General features: G+C 37.5%; 1 protein-coding gene across 1 annotated transcript in view; it reads left to right on the top strand.

Moving 5' to 3' along the window:
• The window catches only part of ARHGAP15 (Rho GTPase activating protein 15), a 332236-nt gene that overhangs the window by 174133 nt on the left and 130259 nt on the right, over positions 1 to 27844 (top strand). Inside the window, exon 9 of the mRNA XM_027890674.1 lies at positions 19064 to 19186. Within this exon, the coding sequence (XP_027746475.1) occupies positions 19064 to 19186 (123 nt within the window). The remainder of the gene's footprint in view (positions 1 to 19063; positions 19187 to 27844) is intronic.

The raw sequence follows: 27844 nt of genomic DNA, 5'->3' as shown, positions 1-27844 counted from the left end.
GGGATCAATTCCCCTTCTACTCCCCCTTTCCTGGATGGAAACAAACAGCTCCGCAGTAGGAAGAGTGCCCTTTGGCTACTGTATCAATCTGAGGGCTGCTCTTGTCAAAATGCACAATCACAAGCTTGATAATGCAATCCATTCCCAAAGCACTATATTTCCAACCTGTTCTCCATCATTTCCTTATGGCGTCACATTTACTCAGTTCATCACATTCTTATTAATATTTTAGGTTTCCTTGAAAGTGATGGAATTCTATTTTTATTACAAAAGCAACAAGAATAAATACTAATTGTTGTCAGTTATTTCCTTATGTAGTGGGAACAGTAATCTGTTCCTCAGCTTCAAGTTGCCAAAGCAAAATAATGAAATATTTTAGACATTTAAAAAAATCTGTGATATTAGATAAATGCAATTTGATCTCCTTGTTTGCCACATAAAAGCTGGAACTGCCTGAATTGATAAGATTGAATTGCATTATTTTTATTGTTTCTACTCGCATATTTTTTCCTTATCTTCAAGAACACTTTACTTAAAACCCAGTGGTTAGTCATGCATCCCTTGCAAAGGAGCCTGGAAAATCTCCTCCATGTCTGAATTCCAGCTTGAGGTGCCACAACTAGAGCATCAAGATTTTAAAAAAAATATATAAATATATATATAATACTTTTGTGAACAGGATTGTCTTGATAAGTTGTGCAATTGCTACTCATGATCATTTGAGTTTCTCAGTAAGAGCAGTCAGGGATCCAGCCTGTGCCAGACAAAAAGTGACACCAAAGTAAGACAATTCCAGCTCTCAGCCTGAGAAAGGACAAGTTGCAACAGGTGGAAAAAGTGGGCAAAAGTAGGGGGTGAAAGGAGAAGTTGATAGCAAAGCCGACATGTCATGCACATTAAAAAGCAGGCTTGGGATTCCTTTCCACTCTTTGGAAGGATCAGGGTCTTAGTCCCGGCACCCTGGCCACCAGCCAACTCAAATAATGATATTTTCCTTACCTAAATTCCTCCTGGAATTTCAACAGAGAGTGATGGGTCTTTTAGTCCCAAAGGGTGATGTTTTGCCCTTGGGATGCCACAGGCTTTCGAGTTTCCCTGAGGAATGGCCCCGTAGCAGTGTCTGGGCATGTGCCTCCCAGCATCCTTTTAATCAGGGAAAAAAAAAAAAATAACCACCTCTGGATCATAATTATGATTTGCCTTCAGAGGTATTTGCTACAAAGTCATTTGGGCTTTGAAATCTGCTTTGGTTTCTTAAAAGATATGGGTAAAGTCAGGAGCTTGCAGTGCTTAGTATTTAGCCATGGACTATGTGTGCTTTAAAATTGACCAAAACTGTTTTTCTTGTTTCATTCTCTTTTCCTTACTTCAGAAGGCTGAATTTTGAAACTCAAGTATGGCATGCATTTATCCCTAAGTGATTATTAAATCATCCAGAATCCTCTCTGAATGCAGTTTGTTAGATAACTAAGACTGTACAATGGGTGTGGGGAAAAAAAAAATACCAGCAAGCAAAATCCCATTTTGGTCTTTTAAGGGACGTGATGGAAGAAAAGGAGAATTTGGTGGAGCTTTAAACCTTCCTGGCTCCATGTGGTGCTTGCTCCTTCCCTGGCTAAAGCTTCTTCTGAGGAATTTGCTTGAGAGTTTAAAGTTTGTCCCTGCTCACAACGGGGTATTTCTGTGGCAAAGACCACCTGGCTGAGGCTGTTGTTTCTCTGCAGAGGGAAGGGATCGGCACCAGGGCACAAACACATGGATTTGCACAGCTTGACAGGGTAATAACAGAAGGGAAGAAAAGCCAGGAACTTATTTTGCTGAAAGCATCATTTAGAGGTCCTAGCAAAAGGCCACCTAATGACAAGCAGTGCCGAGAGGAGCCAGTGGGAGTTTTCTCTCTTCCTCCCTAACACATGAAGGGGAGGGTAGGTTGAGAGAACATATCTTGGGATAAGTCCATATCTTGGGATGTAGAAGAGAGGTTTTACTGGCCCAGCCAAAGTTTTCATGGGCTGGATTCTGTGGTAGCTGACAGGGTCCTTCACCCATGTGAGGTCATTTCTTTGAGAAAAGGGGTCTAATTACCAGGCTACTCAGGGCAGTGGTGGAGTCACCATCCCTGGAAGTGTGCAAAAAAGGTGTGGATATGGCACTTGAGGACAAAGATTAGTTGGTGAACATGATGGTGGTGCTGGGTTGGTGGTTGGACTTGATATCTTAGAGGTCTTCTCAACATTTATGGTTCTATGATTCTAACTGGAGCTGCAAAAGTTGGAAATCACTCCATTTCTTTGTTAGCTCTGATGAGGTCTGAATTCTTTCCCCTTCCAGGCCCATTTATTTCATTTGGATGTAAAGTTCAAAGCCAAATGGATGCTATTTAAGGGACTATTATTACATGACAATGTTAGCATTATGTATAGGTCAGTTTTATTACTTTTAATAAAGCCAAGAAACATAAAGCAGTAATGTATATTAGTGCAGCATTACCAAGGGCAGCAATTAAAACAGAAAGCAAACCGAAAACTAGGTGGAAATATGCAGTTTCCTGCTACAATATTAATTTTGTCACTCTGCAGATTGTATGTTTGTGGCATTCATTTTTATTGCATCAACAGGAATGCAGTCAGCTTCAGGGATTAAAAAAAAAAGATCTCAAAAAGAAAATGCAACATGCTGTATCTGCAGGGTGGAATCACTCATCTGGACTATAGGGACTAAACTTTTTTTTTTTACATATTTTTACTGTCATGTTTCTCTGCAACATTAAGCATAGGTATGCTCCTTTTGTAAAGCTTAGGAAAATACTGATTCAGCAGCAAAGGATTAATAATATTGGCATTTTGGAAACAAAACATGCTAAATTCAGAAACAAATTGTGTCATTTCTACTGATAATAGCAGATTATGTTGCAGCCACAATCACAACCGTCTGTGACTAGTCCTAAAAAAAAAAAAAAAAAATACATTTTTTCCTGAATTTGAATATCCTGTTTCCATCAATTATACTATAATGTTCCCTTAATTCTTTGTTTTAGTTCTACTTCACTCTCCAAAATCCTTCCAGAGTTTACTATTTGGGTTGAAAAAGCATATTTTTAAATTGGGCATAACCAACTTCCATATAAACATTTGGCAGGGAAATCCGTGCATGTTCACTTAATTCATTTTTATTGAACCAAGTCCAGATTTTTAGTCAGGAAAAAGTTAGATATTAATCATATCTGAGCAGGATCATTAAATTTTCCTTTACCTACTAGAACAGCAGGGTCATTATAGAACCATGAGAAGTTAGCTCACTTATTAATCTTTACAATTACATAAAAGTGATCATTTTTATAGTACTTAAGAGTAGCTCTAACCCATTATGTGAAGAGTATGTGGGAATATTACAGTATAATATAATGTATTATTATAGATGTGACCTGTGACTCATTGGTCTGCTCACTGACACACAACTCTCTGAAAAGTTATCTGTTTGAGCTTGGATAATCTTTAATTGTTTCATACTCCTCGTGCTCAGTTATGGGGCATACTAGTAAATAGGGAGCTAGTCACTGAGTTATTAATTACCTCATTATTACTTAATTATCACCATTGCATACTTCATTTTTATGGGGAATTATATCATAAAAGAAGGTATTTTATGCTGCCCACCACAGTTAAGTATGAATGACAGTGATAGCTAATGTAGGATTGAGTTAGTTAAAGAAAATCAATCAGAAATCCTCACTATAGATGACTATCCAGTTTCTTCTGCCTTTTCCAGCTAACACTTCTCATCCTTGACTTTGAAACCCAACAGTTTAAACTCGGTTCTTGTTTCAGTGGACTAATCCCCTTTCATAAATCATGTTCAAGTGCTGAAATAATTTGCACATCGTTTAAAGAGTATTTACTTTGAAACATTCACCTCAAGCCCTTTTGTATATCCTTTCTCTCTAAAGATTTGTAGTATTTGTTTTGTTCTCTGAGGTATAAAAGACCTGGGTAAACTTTATTCCTGTTGTTTCAAGATTAGTGAAATAAAATGCATATTTATTCAACTGGGACTGAAAGGAGCTTTAGTAAAGACGATCATACATACGACCCAGGGGAATGTCATAATACAAAATGTCTGTCTTAAAATCTCTTTAGGTTTGTTCAAAACACTATTGAAGGACTTAAGTTTAAAGAAAAAAAAAAAAAAGAAAAAGGTTGCAAATCCATATTCCTTCTTTGTTCCAAAGAAGAGAGAGACATCATATATTTTTCTTAACGAAATAAACCCCTACGTGTGCACTCTAGATGGATTTGATACGGAGACAAGTAGAAATTGGATAGTCACGATCACTCTAAGTCTTTTCCTACTGAACTGTGGATGCTGACGTAGTCTTTAAGAAAATTACATTTTGGAAAAAGGTGTAACTTTTGTTTTGAACACAGACTTGCCTCAGAAAAAGCAATCACAAAGAAATCACAAGCATTTTAGGCATTATTGGAGTCAAGCAGTTGTGCCCTTTCCATGTACTGAAAGCAAGGTGAAAATGAGGAATGAAATGTAATGAGGAAAAGGTTTCTACTCTGACTCTACCACTTTTAAGCCCAGCTATCCAGCATCTTGCACTGCTTTGGTGCAGTCTCTTAATTCCTCACTAAGTAGATCTGTGTTTACATTAGTTAGCAAAACTGAAGTTTATTGTACAAATGCCATGATTTTTATAGTTTAAAGCAGCAGACGATGCAGACAGTTACATCTACTTGACCCTCCATCACCTATGTCATCAGGATATCTCCAGTTTGTACATCACCATGTTTTGCCTCCACAGGGAAGGAATACAGGCTGACAACAGATAACACCTAAATAGATGAAGGCATTTTCACTCCAACAGGGAATATTTCAGACTGGTGTCTTTGGAGAGAGGTCAGAACTGGAGCAAGTGAGCAAGGCTTGCTGAGCTTTGTTATTCAGGAAGGAAGAGCCAGCCCAGCCTTCCATCACTCCTGTGAGCTTAAATTTGAATTTCTCATAGTATTTATGGAAATAAGTATCCCAATTGGAAGGTTGCAGCCAGTAAAAAAGTGATTTTGACTCTGCAGTGTATTCTGAGCCTTCACTATCATTTCTAACTAATCTAGATCCAATCTTCATGGTACTTGGGGAGGAATGTGATAGAAATAAGGAGGTTTTTCGGTTATAAAAGTCTAAATTAGGCTCAATTAGAGAGACTGTACATTGGGCTCTAGACAGGAATCCCTTCTGCCCAGATTCACCTTTTTCCCCATGGTGAAATCACTTAAATATTTGCACCTTCCAGCTTGGAGAATGCACTTAATTTAAACTGTGACATCCAATCCCCAATTATTTAAAGGCCAGCTTAATGGTACTATCTCCTGGACAGGGCCTACAAATGCTTTTAAAAACAGTGTGCTTTGTGGGATCTCCTATTTGCTCCACCAGCTGCCTGCTGACATACAGGATAAACAGATCCTGCCTCTGAAAGCCAAAGGGTGGAATATCACTCAGGGGTTAAATGCTGTATTGTTTCTCAATTAAGTAAAAGGTTCCAACTAGCTGGCTTTAAATATTGATGCTGAAGAGAATGCTATGACATATGAGCAGCTCCCCTCACCACCGAGGATATTTGGCTCCATTTAATTAATTCCATTGGCCATTGTCTTAAGTGCGCCCAGGATTCACCCAGGAGGAATTCACTTGTGTTACTGTTATTGAAAAGTGTAACATGGCATTATCTGCCTCAGACAGACTTTTTGTAGCATTGAATCAATTCCCCAGTTCTTGAAAACAACTACCTCATTTGATTCCTTTCATAATTAATGAAATTCGGTAGTAATGCTTTTGCCCCTCAGCTCAGGCTGGAAAAAAAAATGTTCCAAAACTTCAGTTTTCGAGCTGAAAGCACTCTAATTTTCAGCCTAAGTGGAGTTGTGGTACGACTGGGTCCTTGTGTCAGCTTTTAGCTTGCTCTATATTTCCAGCAGTTCTCTTCTGCCTCAGGTGTACCACCCCAAACAGAGTTACAGACGTGGGTCTTACTCCTTCCCCTGCTGCTGTTGGTGGACTCAGCCAGCCAAGATTTGTAGCTGTCTTTTTTATCATAGGCTGCAGCTTTTTCCCTGATTTTCTCTAAAAACCCTTTTCTGAGCCTGCCCGTTTCAGTCCCTGCTCCTTGCACATGGATATTCAAGGCTAGGTCTTCCCATAGCCTTGGGAAGCAGAATTCAGTCTCCCATATGGAAATGGATCACCTGATGCAGTCTAGGGTTGTATTTATCTCTTTAGGTTTGTATTTGTTTATCTCTTTCATGGCAAATTTTTTAGAGATAAAAAGCAAACAACCAGGACATGCAGAACCTGCTGTCCTTTAATCTCTTGCAACCACTGCATTCTCTGTGAAAACCAAAGAGCAAACTTGCCTTAAGCCTTTTTATAGCACATAAAATGTGTTCCTACGTGTGATAACAGTTTTTGTAATTAATTTTTAAGGTATTCAATTCAAAAGGAAAAGTAGCATTATTATAAAACTGAATAACTCTTTCCAAACAGCACACTTAAATTAAATGAAATAAAAACATTTTAAAATATCCCAGTGTTAATATATTAAAAAAAAAAAAACAAACCCAAACAAACAAAAAAAAGCAACCAAAAACCAAACAAATCTTGGAGATGGTTTTAAAAGCACGCAGGTATGAAGCACTACTAGAGAAAATGTGTCTCTCCACTTAAAGCTTTGTAGTTAATATATTGCTGCAACCCCTTAGTACATTTTATAGTCACTTTTGCTGAAGAAGGTTATCCTTCAGTCCAAGGGCCCAGAGCCTGAGGGAAGGTGGCCAGATGTAGGCAGGTCAGAACAGGACAGCAGCCAGATGCACACTGGGTCATTTGCCATTTAGTAGGCTTTTAGACACAAAAATATAAATCAGGGCGAGTTAACCTTTAGCTCAGCAAGTATCTATAATGAAAGACTTCATTCAAGGTACAGTTTGAGTCCATATTGCCTTGAGCTCACCCTCTGTAGGACACACAGGCTGTGTCCTGTTCAGAAAAGGCTTTTTCTCTGTTCTTCTCTGGTCACCTTGTGATGCCTGTTTTGTTAACATGTGTCTCCACTATCAACTGATGCTTCAATGCATCCCATCAGTCTGGTGCTTTTAAAATATTGTGCTGAACAGGTCTGATATGTAGACATGCAATATTGCTCCTGAAGGTAAAATGCCTTCTGGGATAAGAGTTAAAGGTCAGAGTAAGGCAGAGACAAATAAAGTTGGTGCTGTCTTATCCATAACACCTCTTGGAGTCGTCCCTGGAGTAAACTGGCTCCTGAGCAGCACCCAGGATTTGTCCTGAGAAGCAGTAGCTGGAAGGACAAGAAAACTGACTAAAAATTGTGTAGCGCAGGTGATGATCTCAAGATCACTTTTTGACTGTCCAATATCTGAGCTGTAGGAACATTCACTTAATCAAAATATTTGCCTCATTGTTATGGTTTACAAGAAGTTAAAAATTTATATTAATGCAAAAATATGTTTGGAAAGTATTTTTATGTGAAAATATATGTGCAGTATCTTTCTTATCTATGTAAAAATAGAAGTGATTTTCCTACCTTCCTTTCTTGCTATGAAGGTATTTCAGCTGATGTGTTTGAATGAACATCAAAAAGATAGCACTAAAGATTAATGAATAAATAATGAAAACACTGTAATACCTGAATTGTTCTACAGTGTTATCTGAAGATCATTCAATATGATAGATCAAGGGTAGCACTGATATTAAGGCACAATTACAAGAAGTGGGATACCTGTTTCATTATTGCAACTTTGTTCTTAATGTGAGTTACACATCAGTCGTTTCTGAACTGAAATTTTAAGTCTTGCTTAAAAAACCTTCTGTTTTGGTATCTGAATTTGTTTTCTTCTGGGGTACTGTAGCAGATATGGCCTGTTGAATGAGAAATAGTGCCAGGCAAGGTAGAGCAGTGGTCTCGTGTTATCTGATAGACTTTTTAAAAAATAATTTGTATTTGGTGAATGTGAGAATGGAAAGGATCCACTAGAATTACACTTTCTGTTACGATTAAATAACCCACAAGGAGAATGTTCTTTGAAAACACGTCTCTTATTTGGTGGGGTTTAGTTCAGAGCACTAAGTTTGCAGAATTCACCTTTTTCCAAATAATTGTTTATTTGGAATTCATCTGTAGCTGTCCCTGCTCAAGTTACAGACCATTCATAGCAATAAAGCTTTCTAATTCTGTGACAGAATATTCATAATGTCTTTAAAATACTCAGCTGGATAATGGTCCCCAGGATCTGGACAGCAAGACTTCAAAAGGCAGAATCCTCTGATCTCCAGTTTCCTTATTCTCTCTAAGCTTGGAAGGTTTCAACTATCAAGCATAGATTAAGTTTTATTGGTTGATAGTCTAATTGCATTTGTATTATCTTTCCTCTTAATATTATTTTCTTTTCTCTGTATTGGATTTCATCCAAATATTACTACTACCATGAAACAGTTTTCTGAAATGTTTTGCTTTGATGCTTAACTGCTTTACACGTGAGTGCTGCAATAAGGTGCTGGTTCCTGATAATGGTTTTCCTTCTGTAAGGAGAAGTTTCCACAATCTCCTGTGCTTTGCTTACATTTGATAGAGCCCTTCAGTTTGAGGCTTTTCATGGACAAGATAAGGTTTGGTTAAACATCTGAACTTTTGAATGTTTATCTGAACTAGATTTGACCCCTAAATTTGTCCATCATTAGTTATTTTGCTTTTCTTTTTCGAGACTAAATTATGCTATTAAATATGTTCTGAAGTAGGTTAAGCCCCTGTGCAGTTTGTCAGCTGGAACATTAATTTTAAAGCTAAAACAGTCTTCTATTGGCTCTTTTTAACATTTAATCTGAATTTTGACCATGGCTGGTCAAACAGAGAGTCAGTGCACCCATGCAAACCCCACATGTAGCTGATTGAAGTGCCTCAGAGTTGTTGTGATGACTGGCCTGATTTTATTTCAGGAAAATATCATGATAATTAGTAATTATTTGCCTGCTCAAGCAGCTTGTTCCAGTGCAGCTGTTCTGGAGACTGGATAAAGTACTGAATGTCACTGCATGCCCTGTAGTGTCTCTGGAGGCGTCCCCCTCTGAGCCCCTACACAAGGGGCCAGGCAGCACTGGGGTCCCAGCTACTGCTGCGGCAAATCCTTGGCAGTGTAGGAATGCTCATTTCTGGGGTCCCAGTTACTCTTGCCTTCAGCTAACCACATCTTTGTGCCCTCTTCAGACTTGTGTCTTAATGGTACCAGCCCAGATCTTGCCCTTGTGTTGCCTTTGTGATGGGAAGGAACCACCATCAGATGGTAGGGAGAGTGGGCGGGTGCTGCAGCAAGCCAGAAGTGTTGTTCTCAAATCATCTTGGTCAAAGATACACTTGGTTACAAAAGGATGAGAGAGGGCAAAGTGTAGTTTCTGTCTGCTTTAACACAGTTGAACAGCATCACCTGATTTTTATTAGATGATGAGGTCCTGATAAAGCCACTGCTGAATGTTAATTTCTTCCTAATATCCAACCTAAACTTCCCCTGGAACAGCTTAAAATCATTCCCTCTCCTCCTAAATCCCACTCCTTCCTTAAAAACACTGGAATCAGAGCTTCAGGTAAGCAATCAGATTAAAACACAAACAACAACAACATAATATATAACTAAATATAGCAGCACCTCCATTCTGTACTTTCCTTTCCCTCCTGTAATTCCACTCTCAGTCCAAGAGGGAGGAATGACCCACAACACATCTCACGAGGCAACTTCTCCTCCCACAGCCTCTATAGGGTAGACCAACAAAAAAGCTGTGGCCTGACTTTTGCCTGCTTTGTTGGTTTGTGTTTATTTTATGCAGATCCTGAAGCACCTTTAGGGGGGGGAAGTCATTCCAGTGTCCTCAGAGTGGGACTCTGACACCACCTGAGCAAAGACCTGTAACTGCTCAAAAGTTTGAAGATCAGCTGTGTTTTGGCAAGTGGAAACAGTTTTTTTCTATAAAAAAATAAAATGAAGTTGATGTCAGTAAAGCTGACTTTGTCCAAGGTTTTTATTTATGTGAATATAGATGTTGCCAATTCTTACCAGAACTTTCACTCGAGGTAAGAAGTAAAAGGAATTTTAAAATCTGACAACTTGCTCTTTTTGAAAATGAGCTCATGGGTGATCTTTTGTTCAGATATACTTACTGTAATTATATAATTGAGGTAGAGATGATTTGATAAAGTATGGTCAATGTATAAACAGAGTACGGCAAATGGATTTCAGATCTCTGGTTGGATATTTTTTGATTACTCTAAAGATAATGGGTGTGCCTTTCTCCTTCATAAAGTACCACATCTACGTTCACTGGAAAGTACTCAACTTGGGGTTTAAAAGAGAAAAATATGCTGGCACTTGTGGTTTGAAACAGCAAATACAGAGCTGAATGTCACTACTGTTTCTCATTGGAAATAAACAGTTTTAATATGTTGGTTTCATAACTTACGCACTGTGAGTTAATTCTGTCCTTTATTGTATAAGAAACACTAAAAGTTCATCATGGGTCAAAAAATACAGGGTTATGAATATAATTGAAGACTGAATGCAGTGGAAATATAATTAAATTTTTAAATAATTTACTTTCAAAATTTAGAAGAACAAAATATAATTGATATATTTCAATATCATTTCAAAATTGTCTAAATTTAAATATATGAGAAATTTGTATAACTCTTGACAAGGCTGATATAAATACAGCAATGCCACTTCTCCCTTTTTTTCCACAGATAAGTTGTTTCCCAAAGTATAAAAGGCAGATTTATATGTAGGTTTTGAGGGTAAAAGTGCCCACATGGCTGGCAGTACCCAGACCCTCAGAAGGGTTTTCTCTTGGCATAAAAATCTATCTGGTGTTCCTGGTAGGGAAAAAAAAAAAAACACAACAGTATAACTTTCTTGTCCTTTTGTCTGAGCAATTTATTGTAAGTGATGGCTATCCATATTATTTACAAAAGGTTGAAAAAGTTTGGGTTTTTTTAGATTAACTCAGGAGGTTAATTTAAAGGCTTGAAAGTTATTGACATATTTTCCACCAGAGAAGAAAGCAAATAGAACTCCATATTCTAAAAAAGCACAAACCACAAAACCCTGAATTCATTTTTTTTTTTTTTTTTGTGAATTATTTTTTCAACTCTATCTGGAAATAGTCTTCAGTGCTTTGTTCTGTCTTCCTCAACCTCTAATTGCATCGGTTGTTTGTTGTTTTTGTTTTTGTTTTTGTTTTTGTTTTTTTTTAATTTTGCGATGTCTGCCTAAATAATATTTTTATTTAATGTAATATTTTTAATATTCACGTATCAACTTCAAAAGTCCTTAATTCAAATATTGTAATTTTTTTTTGTCTGGGAGCATGTTCTATGTGAGTGGGATAAGACTGCATGGCTGCAAACACTGAGTCACCCAGGTGGCAAAGGGCAAGCATCACTCATTCCTATGTGTTAAACCATCCCAGTTATTGAGTGTTTTCCTGGGAATATTTTTGCAAAGAGGTCGTGTCAAGAGTCCTAATCCCTGACACGAGCTCGGAGAGACCAGTTTCCCCTTCCCAAGTACTCTGTATTCTCCCTTCCTAGAGCCTGACTAGTCTGACTTTGTGTACTGCAGCAGATTTCATCCAAGTCCCATGTGTTTTACATTAGATGAATATAAACTGGTCATACTGTATGAATAAAATGAACTCATTGATTTCTGGCATTGTGGGTTTTGTATTCGAGTTAAGTGTGTATAATAGTGTTTCTAATATTGTGACAATACAAAAAAAAAGTTGTGGAAAGAAAGGCTTGGCATGTCCTGAGTGATCTAGTCCAGTCCCTCCTGTCACAAGGTACTGTGTTCTGTGTCCTCATACATAAATTTATTAGGCTTCATCTTAAATTCTTTTAGTTTTATTTGCCACCACGACTTCTTTAAAAGGGTGTTTTAGAACTTCATATTATGGCCAGTTTATACTCATCTATTCTCGTGCCAACATTGTTCTTCAGTTAAAACAGCTCTTCTCCCTCCCTGCTGTCTTCTTCTCTCCTGCTCCCTTTCCTACCCCCACCAGCAAATTCATAGAGAACAATCAGAGCTCTTCTCACCCATTTTTAAGCTGGCCAAACATGCCAAGCTCTCTGTCTGCTTATGAAAGATCAGCAGCCCCTTCTCCTGGTGCCTCTCTCTACCACTGCCTGCACCTCTTCTGTCACAACTTTCCATCCAACACGAGTGCCCAAGGTTGAACACCCATACAGAGAATTATTTTGTATTAATTAAAGTTACATATTTGGGATTTGTTAATCAGGCACTGGAACAGGCTGCCCAGGGCTGCGGCTGAGTCATCATCCCTGCAAACGTTCAAAAAGTTGTGGCACTTTGGGATGGAGGTTAGTGGTGGCTTGGCAGATATGGGGGAACTGTTGGACTTGATGATCCTAGAGGGTTTTTCCAGCATTAATAATTCTATGACTCTGTAATTCCAATCCTTCTCTAACCATGCATTGGGTAGCAGTAGTTCTAATCTGGTTACTTCAGCTTCCAGTCTCAAAATCACCAAGTTTTTGCCTGATATCCTAATTCTTGTTGCAGCTGATGATGCTTCCCAGCCTTGAGTCACCATGTAATTTTTTGAATGCTTCTACTTTTTCTGCTGAAGTCATTAATGAAAACACAAAGACCAGTTCCAAGAAAATTTCAGGACTTGCACTGGTAACTTCCCTTCACTACAGTAGTTTTCCTTTCAACAAAGCTCATTTTAATACCTTATTTAGTCACTTCACAGTTATTGTTTTAATTCTCTACATCTTCTCTAGTTTAACTAATCATTTCCTATTTGGCATCATATCAAATGCACGACTGAAATCCAGATAAGTTCGGCCTATTGCGTTTTCCTTTTCTAAAAATACCCATTTATTTTATTAAAGAAAGATATCCGGTATGATCTTCCCTTATAAAATCCAATATATACTTGGAAATACTGCTTTACATTTCTAAATATTTATAGTACAAATACCAATAAGAAAAGCTGCGTGGAGAGTGCCAGTTTTGTTTCACAATGTAAGTGTGTAGTGATATTTAACACACTATTCATTTATTTCCATTTACCATTATAGTGGGACAATTTTTTTAAGATTTTATATGCATAAGAGCATAATGCAAAATATGAATTATACAGTCATTTTACTGAATCTTTACTGCTAATGCACACAAATTTCACAAAGTGTAATGACACTACTGAGCACTTAAGTTGTTAGGCTGTCATATTACAGAAAAATTATTTGTGCTATATAATTACTATTTTCTTTTTCCTATTGTTTATTTCTGAGCTGGCTTCATAAACATCTGTAAATGCAGATATACTTGCTGTGGCAAATATCTATCATTGGCCCATAAACCTGAATGACTTCAGGTTCTTTGGTGCCAAATCAAACAAAATCTTCTGAGAATCTCCTGGCTGGCGATACCTGTTCTGTCACCTGTTGCTGCTGCTCTTGGGTCTATGGTCTACAGTTTTAAAATCTGTAATTTTGAAGCTTATCATAAACATAATGATTACAGGTAATGTTTGATTCCTGCACTTTTTCCCATCAATAATTTTTGTAGTGTCTTTAAGCGGACTGCTTACCTGCCTCTCATTCTTCTCTTTTACAAAAAAAAAAAACCAAACCCCCAAATAGTAATTATTATAACCAAGAGACTTGCCCAGGAATTTCACCAAGGGATAAAATAGGATAATTAGTACAGCTCTTTAGTTAATAAAGTAGATGAAGTGAATTGTTTATCCTTAGTGAGAAGATTTTATCGACTCCATCTCAGAGCATCTCAAAGAAAAGGAAGGGAGCAAGACTTGGTTTTGTCACCCTCAGAGCTTTAGTGCTGGTTGAAAACTTGCCCATTTTTATAGGAAATAATGCATGCTGCTCCTTCCTTACAGGACTAACAGCAGTTTCAAATCTGCTGCAGGCAAAAAAAAAAAAAAACTGAAGAAATGTTGAATTCTGAGTTCCAATGGTATCCAATAAAACTTAAAATCATGAGTCATTCAATATTCTTGAATTACAATGTGTTCTGGAATAGTCATAGGCATAGTCATACACCTCTGCACGTTAAGATATATTTCCTCAGAAAGATGAGACACTCAGCAACTAAGCATGCCTATTACTTGAAATTAACAAAGTTAACTGATTAATTCCTTTCTATTAATATTTTCACACACATGTGGTAACACTGCTGTTAGACTTTCGTTCTCCAAAGGCACAGGGACCTAATCCTACCTCCTCTTTTGCCATCCAAACTTTGATTCAGTCCTGCAAGGTGTTGCTGAAGACTCTGGATAGGAGTCTAAAGCACTTTAGGAAACTATTAGTTTAAGACGCCAGAGATGACAGTTAAGCCAATGGATGTGTACATATGTGCTTTAGGAAATTCTGATCAGTGTATTCTGCATTTTGAATGGTCAAATTTGCTACTTTTAATATTCTTTGGGAAGTAATTATTAAATCTCAGTTTCCGGGTGTTATACTTCAAGTCATCTCCCTTTTTAAGAACTTCCCAAAATTGTAAAGTCCTCAGGAGTATTAAAAAAATTAAAAAATAAATAAATAAAAAAATTGCTTGGTCCAAACTAGTTGAGGGTTTTTTTCCTGGACATCAAGGTTAACGGAAGAGAAGGTATAAATGTAAAGTTCTTTGAATCTCTTAACACCTTATCCCCTCCCTGTACTGCTCTTCATTCCCAGTACTGCCCTTGCCATCCAGACAAATTGCATACAATAATTTTGGGTGTTATAATAAACAGATAGGCATCGTAATAATGTATTTCAGTTAGGAAGAGGTACTTGAAAGAAATTGGTTTTGCAATACACATGATGTGAGACAATCAATAGTGCTTTAGTCTGACAAGCACTGTCAATATCCATTGTCACAGTTCAGAAAGCCATTAATGGATAGTTCTTCAAAAACCAATGCTTTCAACACATTGGAAGTGCTCAGATACACTGTACCTGGCAGGAATTAATCATAGGTAGACCCTTGGGATTACATATAAATATTTTGTAAATTAAGAGTGAAATAAAAGTCGTTGGAAGGAATGTGACAGCCAGTTATATGAGTTACAAAATCTTGCCAATAAGTATGGAGCTGTTTAGGACATACTAGAACATTTTACTCTCTGAATTATTCAGGCTCTTCTCAGAACATCACATCCAGGAAAAATAGTCTGCTAGAAATATATTGTCTAAGTGCATGAACAAATTCACAGAAAGTAATCTCATAAGCATTTTGACCCATTTTGAGTCTTACCCAGTTCTTTTAGTTGTGGCCATGCCAAAACCCCAGAGAAAAGCTGCTGTAACTTTACCTTGCAAACATGTCAGCCACTGGTTAATCCTGATTGAACTAAAGTATGTTTGTTCTCATTGCATCATGTATAAAATTAAGAACATTGAATGCTGACAAGTAATTCTTTGTCTCTGCTTCTCCAAACTTTCATTGATTCTGATGGTACTATTTCTGCAGAACTGTGTCATTTTGTTCTTCTATATGATACTTCTGTTATTTGTATGTTATTAAGAACACTAAGGCTCTATTTGAATAAGTGTTCAGAAGATTTATATAGGCCAAAAAAAGACAATCCAGCTTTTTCTTAGTGAGGTTTTTTGAGTTTTTTTCAGAAAATTTAACTCATACTTATCTCCTCTAATTCAGAGAATATTATCACATTGCTGTCAAATATTAAGGGCCAAAGAGGTGTTCTTTCTTTTAGTACTAAAAACGTGCTTATCTTATTTTCTTTTTCAATACCCAAATTCTATGCACCAATCTGATTTCCCTAATGTGATTAACTGTTTTGCTTTTGAATATCTTGAGAACTGAAGAAAAGATCTTGCCACTTTTTCATTTGTGCTTTCATACCTTTCCCACCTGTGGAAAAAATAGAGACCTAATAAAGTGCCAAAAGTAATCGGAAATGCTTTTCTAAATCTAAGGGTTCAACTTGTTACCAGCCAAACATGAAAATCTGAAGATATTCAGGTTACATTTTTGTGGCTGGATAGAAGTGTCCTTGCACGCACTTGCACTGGCAGGAGAAATTTATAATTATTTTATACTTAGGTCCTTAAGAGTCCTATTTTTACTTCTGTATGGAACTGACTTCCACTTTTTAATGTCGTTCGACATTTGCCAGCTCTTCTTCATGAAGATTACTCCTGGCCAAATTCTGAACCTGAAATTTAAAAGGGAAGGTATTAAAGGAAATATTTATTGCAATTTTTTAGGGTATTTTATTTTATTTTATTTTATTTTATTTTACTTTTTTCTCTTGGAAGTAACAGTTGGTCTTTTTTATATTTCCAAACGTAATAGCAAAGTCATTTTAATGTGGGGGTATCGCGAGAAGAATGGTTTGGCGAGAGAAGGAATATTTCTAAGTGAGATCCCAACAATATTTCTGGCTGAGCTTGGTTTTGGAACATGATATCTGAACACTTGAATTTCTGGGAGTCTTGGAGTTTTTCTCTGGTGACTCACATGTATTTAATAGAATAAAATGAGAAATTCATCAACTTTAGCTTTGCTGTTGTTTTGAACTATGTGCTGTATAGCTCAACATAGTGCAAACAAAGTTATCCATGACAATAATTATTCCTACCTCTAGATGTAGTTTTAACACCATAATTGCTGTTTCAGGTATAAAACTTCCCGCAGGGTTAATGTGTCTTTCTAAAGAGAGGGATCTTCCCTTGCTGTCCTACCCTTCACATTATGACAGCGTGCACTTCAGCTGGAACATCGTACCTAATCTGGTGTAGACTCAGAGTTAAATATGAAGTTCAAGTGGGCATAAAAAAATGCTTCAGAGTTCCACAGAATGGGAAAAGCGACAGGCATCTGAAGTGATATTTTCACTTCTGCATCATTTACATCATTTGAGGAGGAACCACTGTAATTCAGGAAAAAAACCAACCTAGGTATGAATCGCTATGGACAGAATGACCCTGAGCACCAAAAGAGACCCCAAACTAAATACAATTCACTGTTTCAAAGTACCATTAAGATGCAGAATTAGAAACATCCATTTGTTGTTCTTTTTATAGCACAGCCAAGTGACTTGGAATTTTAGCTTGTCCCTGCCAAGGATTGCTCAATTTTGAACAAAAAGTCCTCCGCTATAATGTTAAAAAAGCACCAACCATCAATTGAATGCTAATCTTTATATTCTGTGATACATCACTCCAAGAATGCTACCATTAAAAAATGTGAATTCTAGTTTTCATAAGTGATGGATTATTGTACCAAGCCATGTATTTTCCAGTAAAGCGTCCTTTTATTTGTCCTGTGTGATTACTAGTTTGTGGAAGTATGTGTGGGGTCATTTTAGTGCTGTGGGAAAACGGAGCACTCTTCTGTTAAAATCAGTAGTGAAATCAGAAGCAAACTATGCTCTGATCATCCTAGGCATGTGTTTAAATATTGCTTTCCTTAATTGGCTATGTTCTATTTACTTAAAATGAACAATTTGGCAAGTTTTTCTCCCTTGACAACAGCAAAGCGTAAACCATTTTATAAGTTTGGCTGTTAAAATCAGATTTGTAATGTAAACCACAATATTCCAGGGTAGTTGCTATTGCTTAACCAGTTATTTTAGCTCGCCATTGTTTTATAATTGTGCACCTTTAAATGTTCTGGTTTTGTTTATAACTAATGAAAAACGCCTTGATAAAAACATGGACCAATGACAATGATCATACTTTTAATTTTGCTCTCTATCTTTGCTTGGATCCTCTGTATGGATATCAATGCATTACAGAGGAGATTCATTCTGGATGGGGAGGTTAAGGAGCATCTCTGTAACTGCAGCTAAATTATCCAGTGTACTATTTAGATATTCTGTCAAAGCAAAAATGGACCAGCTCATGAGAGCTCACCATGTGGAGAATATTGTATTTTGGTGAATTAATTGATTGATTGATTGGTTGATCTGTTAATTGATTTCCAAGAGAAGAGAGAAAGCTGTGCTTCCCACAGAAAGCAAAAGCCACCCCCCCCCCCCCAGGTGAAGGCCCTTGCCAAGGGAGGATTTAAATCTCTGTATTAGCCTGCTCAGCATTTTGGGGGAAAGAGCAGGGTGAGATTGCTCAGGACACTGAACAAGAGTTATTCAAGGATGGTGAGTCTCAGGTGATTTGTTAGAAGTCTTTCAAAACCTCGTTGTACAGGGAAACTTTGGAAAAGGTCTTTCCATGGCATCACTGCAGCTTCTTCCTCCCTGGTAGTATGGCCTATTTTGATATCTATCATAGTGCCCTGTAAGCACCTCAGCAGACAAGAAGTTAAATTTATGCCTTTCAAACTTCCTCCAGGGGATTTTCTGCAGCTGGATTCTATGTCTTTTTGACACAGAGCAGGAATAAATTGAGCTCAAAATGTTTCTCAGCTTGGTAAATACTTAAATATAATAAAATATAATCATTAGGACGGGAATACTTTTCTTTCCATAAATTAATGCATCTTGCACACATTTCATGGCACATAGCCATGGTTTCTGTAACTGCATTAAATATATATATAACTCTTAATCCATCTTGGCAAGAGAATTCAGTCCTTCACTAGTGGTGTAACCATCCATCCTTTCTCATAACAAGTAGTACACAGCTAATAGTGCGTAGCACACTTGGAGTCCAGAGTTTTAGCAGAGAAATCATCCATGTGAAACTTGTGGGATTCGTGAACGTTTCATGAGTAAACTGGTCTCCATCCAAATACTTATAGGCAATAAATAACAGGGCTCCGTGCAGGACCGGCAGAGTGAACTCATCATGTTTATTCACAAAAGTATTAATCAGATGGGTTGCAATGTCCAACCAGCTCCACTGCTGACCTACCGCATGATTTTGGTTTCACTGGGGTGGTTATGGCCCCTGTTTTCTAAGGATACTCGAGCAAACTACTATTAGTTCAGAAATATCGTTTCACTCAAGGTTTTTTCTTCTCATTTCCTTCAGTTTTCAGGCTGAACTACAGCGCCTCTGACACAAATGACAGAAACAGAGTTAAAAGCAGATTAAAGAAGTTCATCTCCCGAAGACCCTCCTTGAAAACATTGCAAGACAAGGGACTTATCAAAGGTGTGTTTGGTCTTACGTACTCTTTTTGGGCACAAAACCTAAAAATTTTCAAGTGAGTATTTGACTCTCAGATGAATAAGTGCATTGGATGAACACTTCTTAGGTAGATAAAAAATTAACGTATGGTTACATCTATCTCTGTGATACCTGAATGCTGCTTCAATTTTTCTGCTTTGGCGTGCAAGTGGTAGAAGCCCCTCCATTTAACACCATGCACAATGCAAATCAACATGCTACACAACTCCATGTCTTTTTAAGAAAAATTACTGAGATAGTTTATATTTTAGAACCTGAAATAGGAACTCTCAGATGCTGTGCTGACTAATTTGTTGGAATACTTTCTGCTGTTTTCTCTCATTATTTTTCTAACTCACCAACAAGATCCATTTCTAACAATTTAAAATACATGTCAGCGAATAAGAAGTGCTTTGAATATGTGGGTTTTTTTCCGATTCCAATTTCTTGCTAAGTTGGTCAGCCATCACTTACACATATCCTTAAAAAATTGTTTCTGTGATAAAACGTGTTTGTTAGTTTATCCAAGAAGTGTTTTGCTAAGAAGCTGCTGGTTGAAGGCAGTAGCATTCTGACCACTAATATTCCAGTAAAGCCATGTTTTCAAATGTTGTCTGGAGCAATGCTTGAAAAATTTATGCACTCCCAAATTATTATGTGTGAAACCCACAACTGCACATGCAAATTGACTAGAAAGAGGCATTTTGCCAGCATCCCCTGTCAATCTCCGGGGTGAATTTTCCAGTGGTGTGTCAAAAGTGGCAAGGGGTGTTGCTAGTGTGTATTAAACTTGTCTGTCCTGAGCCAAGAGATTGACCCCAGCCAGCATAAGCTAAAGCAGCCACAAGAGTTAAACACCAGCTGGGCCCACGTCTGAAGGGAAGAAGATTTGATGAATTAAGTTCTTATGTTTTAGATTCATGCAGAGATGCTCAGTGCAGTGTTGTTTACTGTAAGGAAATCTTCATTGAATGAAACCATGATGTGCCTTAATAATGGAGTTCTGCTTTTAACTGCCATAGAAACCTTGAGAAAATGTCATTTATGCACCAATATGTGTTTGGGAGGTGTGCACACTCGCACACCAAACTTTCAGGATCTGTGCTCACACCTTCATAGTATCTGATTTCAACACATCAGAGTTTTGCCTCCTTGAAGTACTTTGTGAGTTGAGGGTGGGATTTGAATGCATCATGTTAGTTTGTTTCAGTTATTACAGTAATAGAGGAGTAATTCGCAGTCTTTTAATTTCTGGATTTAAGGGCTGGGAGTTTTTTAGTTTAATAAAGTGTGGCTGATGAATCTCCTGCGGTGTTACACAGGGATCAGATGTGATCCCTGCTAACAAATCCAGATTCATTAGCATAGCTCAAATCCACCCTCTAATACATCTCTCTAGGAAAGCCAGATGAATTTGGTTTTGGCTACAGTTGCATTAAGCTCTTGATTCATAAACATAGCTTCACTCTACCTGGGATGTGTGATTTTCAACACAGTAATTCAGAATCAGTACCCAGCACAGTTCTATGACCAAACTAATGTTGCCATGAAGAAAACATGTTAGTTATCTACCATGAAGTTTCATTAGGATTAGGTTTTGGCCATGCAAATGAGGCAGCATTCGTTAGCACGGCTTAATTCCAATCTACGGTAAGTCTATGTGAAATGCTCATTTGATAAGGTTCCTTCATTGTCTTCACCAGAGTTTATCCCTTAATCTGTTAAAATGTTATGAAAATGCAGTTGCAGTGCTTATGCAGAGACCACTTTTAAATGTTAATTTTTAGGCTCACATTAGAATATTTTTAAATCGCAAAATGCAACCGCCCAGATGACAAATGAAAAGCTTGCCAAAATTTGTGTTATAAGACGCATCTATTTCTTTTTCTAAAGGTGACTTAAATGGCTACAGAAACCTCTCAGAACTATTTATTTGCTCGTTTCTTAAGGGAAAAAAAATGTTAACCAATTTTTACAAGAAAAAATTCCTCCAGCTCTGAGAACATGCCTACGAACTTTTATCCCACAGGGAAATACTTCTGTCAGAATTGTAAATCCCTTAAAATAGGGGCTCGTAATAAAAGTGTGTATAAAGCCTTGCAGGACATCTTGGTACCAAATTCCTGACAAAGAGCTGTTCTGTGTGCTGGTGAAGAACTGATATAAATATCTGTGAAGCGTGTGGTGTTAATTACTCCAATGCAGTGGCACTGTAGGTGCCGTGAAAACCTTCACTTTTCATCAAGTGCTATTCATATTTGCCAGGGGCACTATAAAGCTCTCAAATCTATATTGATTTTTTACATTGTATGTCACATTGGAACCAAAACTCCAATAAATTTAACACGTAAATTATAGTCATGAGTAAATACATTTTAAGGTGGTAAGTTCACTTAGACACAGTTCTGTGCTCTGTTAGTCGCTGATGCATGCACACTTGGCCAGGAGACTCGACACATTTCTCCACATTAACCAAATTTGGGAATACAGGCTTCAAAATTAAATAGCAGTTTGATCTCCTGGGGTATTTTGTTCTGCCAGCACTGTTATCAGGAAATCTAGAAATTACGTGATTGTCATTTAACTCTTAACCAAACTTTGCTGATGTAAAATGTAGCAAAAGCCCATGTAGAAAGTAAAGTAGGGAGTTAACAAATGAGGGTAATAACGAGGATAGCGATCAGACAAGGGAGCGTAGCAGACCAGTGGGTAAATGATAGTTACGTGTCGGTCTGAAAATGAAGATGTTCCGACACTTTACATGACAAAAAGTTATTTTTGCCATTGTTGTCCCATTTGCTTTCTACTTCTATGAGTAAAGGAAGCCAGGCTGGGAACAGCACGTTGGCTCCATTCATTGCGATGGGCTGGTGACTGGGGCTTTTCATGCTCCAGCAAGAGCTCTAATGAATATCATCAGTCCTCATTCCACCTCACTCATGCTTACACAAAATATCTTTGGTCTAGAAACATTTTGAATCATTTCTGAGACAATGTGTAATGCAGGATCTTTGTGTGATGTGTTTGTGTCTCTGTGCACACTTATGTTCTTATATATATACATATATATATATATATATATACACGTGCACACAGCCTAGAAATAGTAAATAAGAGGCATGTTCCCTGTCTGCCATTTCAACAGTGGTATTTTGAGAATAACTGTTCAAATTTATACTCTAGGGCAGAGGTCCTTGGTTCCTCGGGATTGAAATATTCTCAGAATTTACAGAATCTGCACTAATATGCTAGAAAAATAATATATAAATCTTCTCTTTTAAAGCAACTTTATAGTCTATAATTGAACTTTGATCTTTATGTTTGAGCTTTGTCATGATTTAATATTACCCAAAATGAATTGCCAACCTTCAACTTGATATTGGCCTGCTAACTTCCTGATTTCTGAGACTTTCTAGTCCAACAAAGAAAAAAAACTTCTGTGGAGCTGTGATTTTAGAGCTATGGTGGTTGTGTTGGTAAAAGACTATCAGAAAATACATTCTCAGTAAACAGTAGAAAAAGCATGAGCAACAACTTTGCATAAATGACACTGTGGGAAATGAGGAAAATGAAGCTATGCAGCTGGCAAGATATTTATTTGGTTTTTATTTTTTTTAGGGTGGATCTTTTTTTCCCAAATGCTAGACACTGAAGGAACCTCACTGAATTTATTTCATAAGCTAAGTGAAGGCAAAAACCAAAACAGCATAAAATTTGGAATGGTTACAACTGTTTCAAGATGAAAATAAAAGCCACTCAATTGCTAGTGAAAGGAACTAGCTGTGATTTGGCTTGATAGCCTATAGAACAGGGTTCAGCATATGTTGGTGGTTGTGCAGATAGCAGCACAGAGATCACCAACCATTTCATTTCCAGGCAAGGGAAAATGTCTTCATTGCATCATATGTTTCAATGGACCTTGGAGTAGTTCAATGTAGTGAGTGGAACGCTCATGAGAAGTCCAAAGGAGCAGATTAAGACCTACCTTTGGTGTAATTCTGTAATTCTTGTGGGCTGTGAAGGAATTTTGCAAGCGATCTGGTGCCCATCATAACTCAGGGAAAGTTAGGAAATGTTTCCTTTGACTTGCAGGGACAATGGGTCACAAGGGTATTTCTTTCTTTGACATGGACATTTGGAAATACTTTACCCAAACCCTGTGGACAAAGTGATTTGTTCTTTTGACATGATGCTCAGAAATCACAGAGTCACAGAAACATAGAATATGCTGAGCTGGAAGGGACCCACAAGGATCATCGAGTCCAACCCTTAGCCCTGCACAGGACCATCCCCAAGAGTCACACCATGTGCCTGAGAGTAAATATCTCATTTTTGGAGACCTGTTTTGTGGAGTACAGCAGGCACGCTCTCTTTGAATTCAAATGAGCTCTTATCCCCAGTAAAACATCAGAATTTCTTAAGAGAGACTGTAGCACTTAAGAGAGTCTGTAGCACTATTTTCCCTTTTTCTGAGAATGTGAAACAAATCTGGCAGCTCATATGCCACTTAATAGTAACTGTTCACAAATATAATTTTTTTTTTAAATTGATGACCACCACAGATCAACGATATATAATAAATCTCCAAGTTAAAAGGACTGGCAAGATTCCCAGTGTGCATAAATCAGGGGAGCTCCATTGACAACCTCACCGACTTCAGTCAGCTGAGGACCTGCCCCACTTATTGTAAAAGTGTCATGGCATTATTTGGAGCCACAGTCTGGGACCAGCGTCACTTTAATGTCTGACTTAATGTGTCTGACTCTAGAGATTGAGCAGATAGAAGTCACCTTTCAGAATGTGGCCCCAAATGGACCACTTCCCCATCGAAAAATTCACTGCTGTGCTTCCTCCTGTCCCCTTCCTCTCTCTGTAGATTCCTCTCTTGTCTTATCTTTTCGTTCTCCTTCTGCCTTTTCCCTCCAAACATTCAAAGAGATACAAAGAAAACAAACAGCTTGGATGTTGATACAGAACTCTGGTAGTCCAACAACTCAAATCCAGATGTAGCAGAGTTAATTCTATTCCTGAAAGACACGGGATTGCATAGATATAATTCATGTTTCTGAAAACTTGGGCATTGTACCATTACGTTGCCTCCTCTCATGCCAGAATTTAAGCTTCTCCCTGAGAAATGGGAGTATTAGCCATACCCTTCCCTAGGTTTTTTTTTTTTAATACAAAACACTGAAGTATGAGTTCCTTCCAAGTGTGGCCACATCTCATCCATGTACACCCAAAACAGTTAAACAATGACATTCTCAGTGAGGATGTGGCTTTAGTGATTTTGTTTTGATTGTTTCTCTTCCAGAAGTATTGTCTCCCATAGTCGAGATTTCTGCAGCTCAGGATTAGTGGCTGTGCTGCAGCCTGCAAGAGCTACTCCAACAAAAAAAAAAAAAAAAGGAAAAAGGAAAAAAAGAAGTAGTAGCTCTGTCAGGCTCAGGGAAAACTTGAAGCTCCCCAGAACAGCCAATTCATTGCAGCTGTAATCATCATTTTATATTATACAACTTGTGAATGTCCATTCCCTTCTCTTCTGGTGTCTGGTTTTATATCCATGTGCAAAGCTGTCACACGCCCCACCATCTTCAACCAAATTTTTAATGTGCAGATAGGAGGGATGTGTAATATAAACCATACCACCACACATATTATGAATATATTGCTCTTCTTAAAAATGCTTGTTGGTTTTTCATACTACAGTATTGACTAACTGTCGGTGTTTGATGTATGGTTTACCAGCCTGATGTAGACTTATGGTTAGAGCTTAACTTGTTAGTTCTGCTTTTGCAGCCAATTCAGAATAACTACAGATGCCCCAAGATATTAAAATTGACTGCTCAAATGGACTCAGTGTGGGAGTTTCATTGGTTTTAAATTGATAACAGCTGAAAGAGTGAATGATTAAAGCTGTATATGGGCATAGTATGCAGCTCCTTTGTACAAGCTCTTGTGAACAGAATCCACTGCATGGGAATTGCCTTTGTTCTAATAAAAGATATTTCTGAACAATTGTTAGTTTAAATTTTTAAATGATGAAACAAGAGCATTTCAGGAGCCTATAGAGGAAATAATTCCTGAGAAACTGGAATAACTCTGAGAAGATAAAGTGGATTTCTATTCAGAGGGGAGCATTTAAAGTTAAGTAGCATTCCATAAGGTGGTAATTGTGTCTATTTCCCAGGCATTTGAGTTAAATAAGCTGGATAGGAAACATAAACTGTCATAACAAGAGGTTAGGAGTGTTGTGTACATCTCTTTTTTTTCTAAGTCATAAAAAATGAAGTTTTGGAAGGCCTTATCTCAAATAAATCAAATAAAGGTTTTTTTGCTTTAGTTATCCCTTTGGGAGCAGTTCTTTTTTTTTTTTTTTTTTTTTTTTTTAAAATGTCCTGGATAGCTTTTCTTTAAACTAGTTTTTAAATATATGTATATACACACACCTATAAAAGAATAAGAAAATAATATTTCAATCTTAGTTACACATAAATCTAACTCATAAAAGTTAGCAATTTACCATTCCTATAATTCCTTGTTAGTGAAATACCACACAAAGTCTTGAATGAATTTTCCTCAGCTATCCCTGTGACCTCTACAAGTGTAAATATGGTAGTGTAACTACTGCCATTACCATGTTTATGCACAGAAACAGATCCAGCAAAAAATCAATTGATTAGAGAGAGTCACAGAATTTGTGGTTCGGGAGTACCCAGAACTGAGAGTATTTGGATGACTTATGGGATCTTGTTCTTATAAATAGTCATGAATTTCTAGAAGGGGGAAAAAAACCTCCAAAGCAGTAGTTTGACTATATTTGACCATAGTCTATTTTGATGCCCAGGAACAATTAATGCTGTTTTGCTGCCCTTCCATCTGAGACAAAAATCTTGAGTGCCTGTTTTCTAAAGAAGAGATGATTTAAAGCTTTACTGCAGGATACAGGATGTGACTATATCCATACAGTGAAAGGCATATAAAATGAGGTTAAATATTTTGATTAATATATAGAATCTGCACCAAGAGATGAAGTAATGGACTAGGTGAGAATTGCCAAACTGTTTTCAGCCTTTTCAAAATTTCCCTGCAGTAACACCTAATATTCTGTTTTCATGTGGGGGATTGAAAGAGTAACTGTGAAATAATCCTGGAAGTTGGTTATAAAGTAGTTATAACACAGAAAAGAAGCTGCTGAACAGCCATGCATTGATTTTGTTTCAGTTCTTCACATGTTACCATCTAAACACAATGCAGTTCTTTGCCTGTTTTGCTTCTGAAATTGTTTACAAGTGTCTGTGTCCACCAAATAAGATAGATTTTTTTACTTCTTTTTAACATAATTTACATTGGAGACCATTCCATATTATGCAAAGAATTTGACAGGTCTTTGCTAAAATTTTGAAAAACAATTAAGATGTCAAAAGAGGAAGTGCTAGTACATTTTAATCATAAATCTCTGTATGTATAATTACCACTGAAGGCAGCTATAAATGTTTTATGAAGAAAATGTAACCAGACTGTGCTTTGTCAGAAACATAACCCCAAAACATGTAACAGACTGTTCGCTAATGCTTAACGCCACACATGCACACAACCTTCCTCGGTGCAGTTCTGTGAACCCAGTCCTCCATCCCTTCTGCAGCCCAAACTCCGACTCACTTAAATTCAGGCTTTGGTGTACTCTCCCAGAATGCAGATCACACGCACTGGGAGGTGTTGGAATAAAGTTCCCCCATGCATCTCGAGAAGTCCAAACCACCCCTTGCACCCCACCTTAGTTTCTGTCTCTGCGTTCCCGGCTCTGAGGTATTAGGAAAGGAAAAACAGCTGAGTTGCTCTTGAAATCTGAGCATGAAATAGTAGGGATTAATTATTGGAAGGCAAAGCTCCTTGCAAAGGCAGGAAATTAAAAAAATGGGAGTTTTGCCCAGTTTTTTCCCACTAACATAGGAAAAGTTGCGCTGCTGGGAGGAAGAATCACTCCAACTGGTTTTGGTGGAAGGTGGTGGGACTGAGTACAGAGGAAACACCCAGTGCTGTGGGATCTGTAGAGGAGGGCAGGAGCTGCTGCTGGGTTTGCTGTGCAGAGCCCAGGCTTGTGCTGTCACCCTCCAGCTATCCATACAATAATTTTCAGAGCCTCTACGCCAATTTACAAACTGTAGTACTCTGTTGAAATGCTATATGGAGACTGTCTCTTTGGATAAATGATGACAGTACGCTCCTATTGTTTCAGCATTTAACTGCCTCCTATTGAGTAGTTCCTCTCATCTGTTTGATTCATTCTGATTCTAGCTGACGTCGTCCCCGTTACTGATTGCTCTTTTCATAATTTCTCAAACATATAGAGTGGAAATGAGGTGGAGGGAGCTGATTAGTAATCTGAAGAGTTCAACCTGCTCATTCAAACATGTTTCGAGATCAACATACAAAGTTCAGCAAAACTTTGAAATCATAAAAACTAAAGGGTAGCATTGCCTATTTAAATGCTTATTTAAATGCTTATTTAAGGGCTTATTCATAAAGGAAGTAACACTAATCAAAAGTTAGACTTGATGTAAGATGCAATCCTCATCCAAAGATATCTAGTATCTTCCATTTTTTTTAAGCAGGTAATTTGATGATTAAAAAAAAAAAAAAAAG

Source organism: Empidonax traillii, unplaced genomic scaffold (genome assembly GCF_003031625.1).
Source record: "Empidonax traillii isolate 1590-97213 ecotype Southwest subspecies unplaced genomic scaffold, ASM303162v1 scaffold294:size1087701, whole genome shotgun sequence".
NCBI lineage: Eukaryota > Metazoa > Chordata > Aves > Passeriformes > Tyrannidae > Empidonax > Empidonax traillii.
This window is presented reverse-complemented; position numbering and strand designations above follow the sequence as displayed.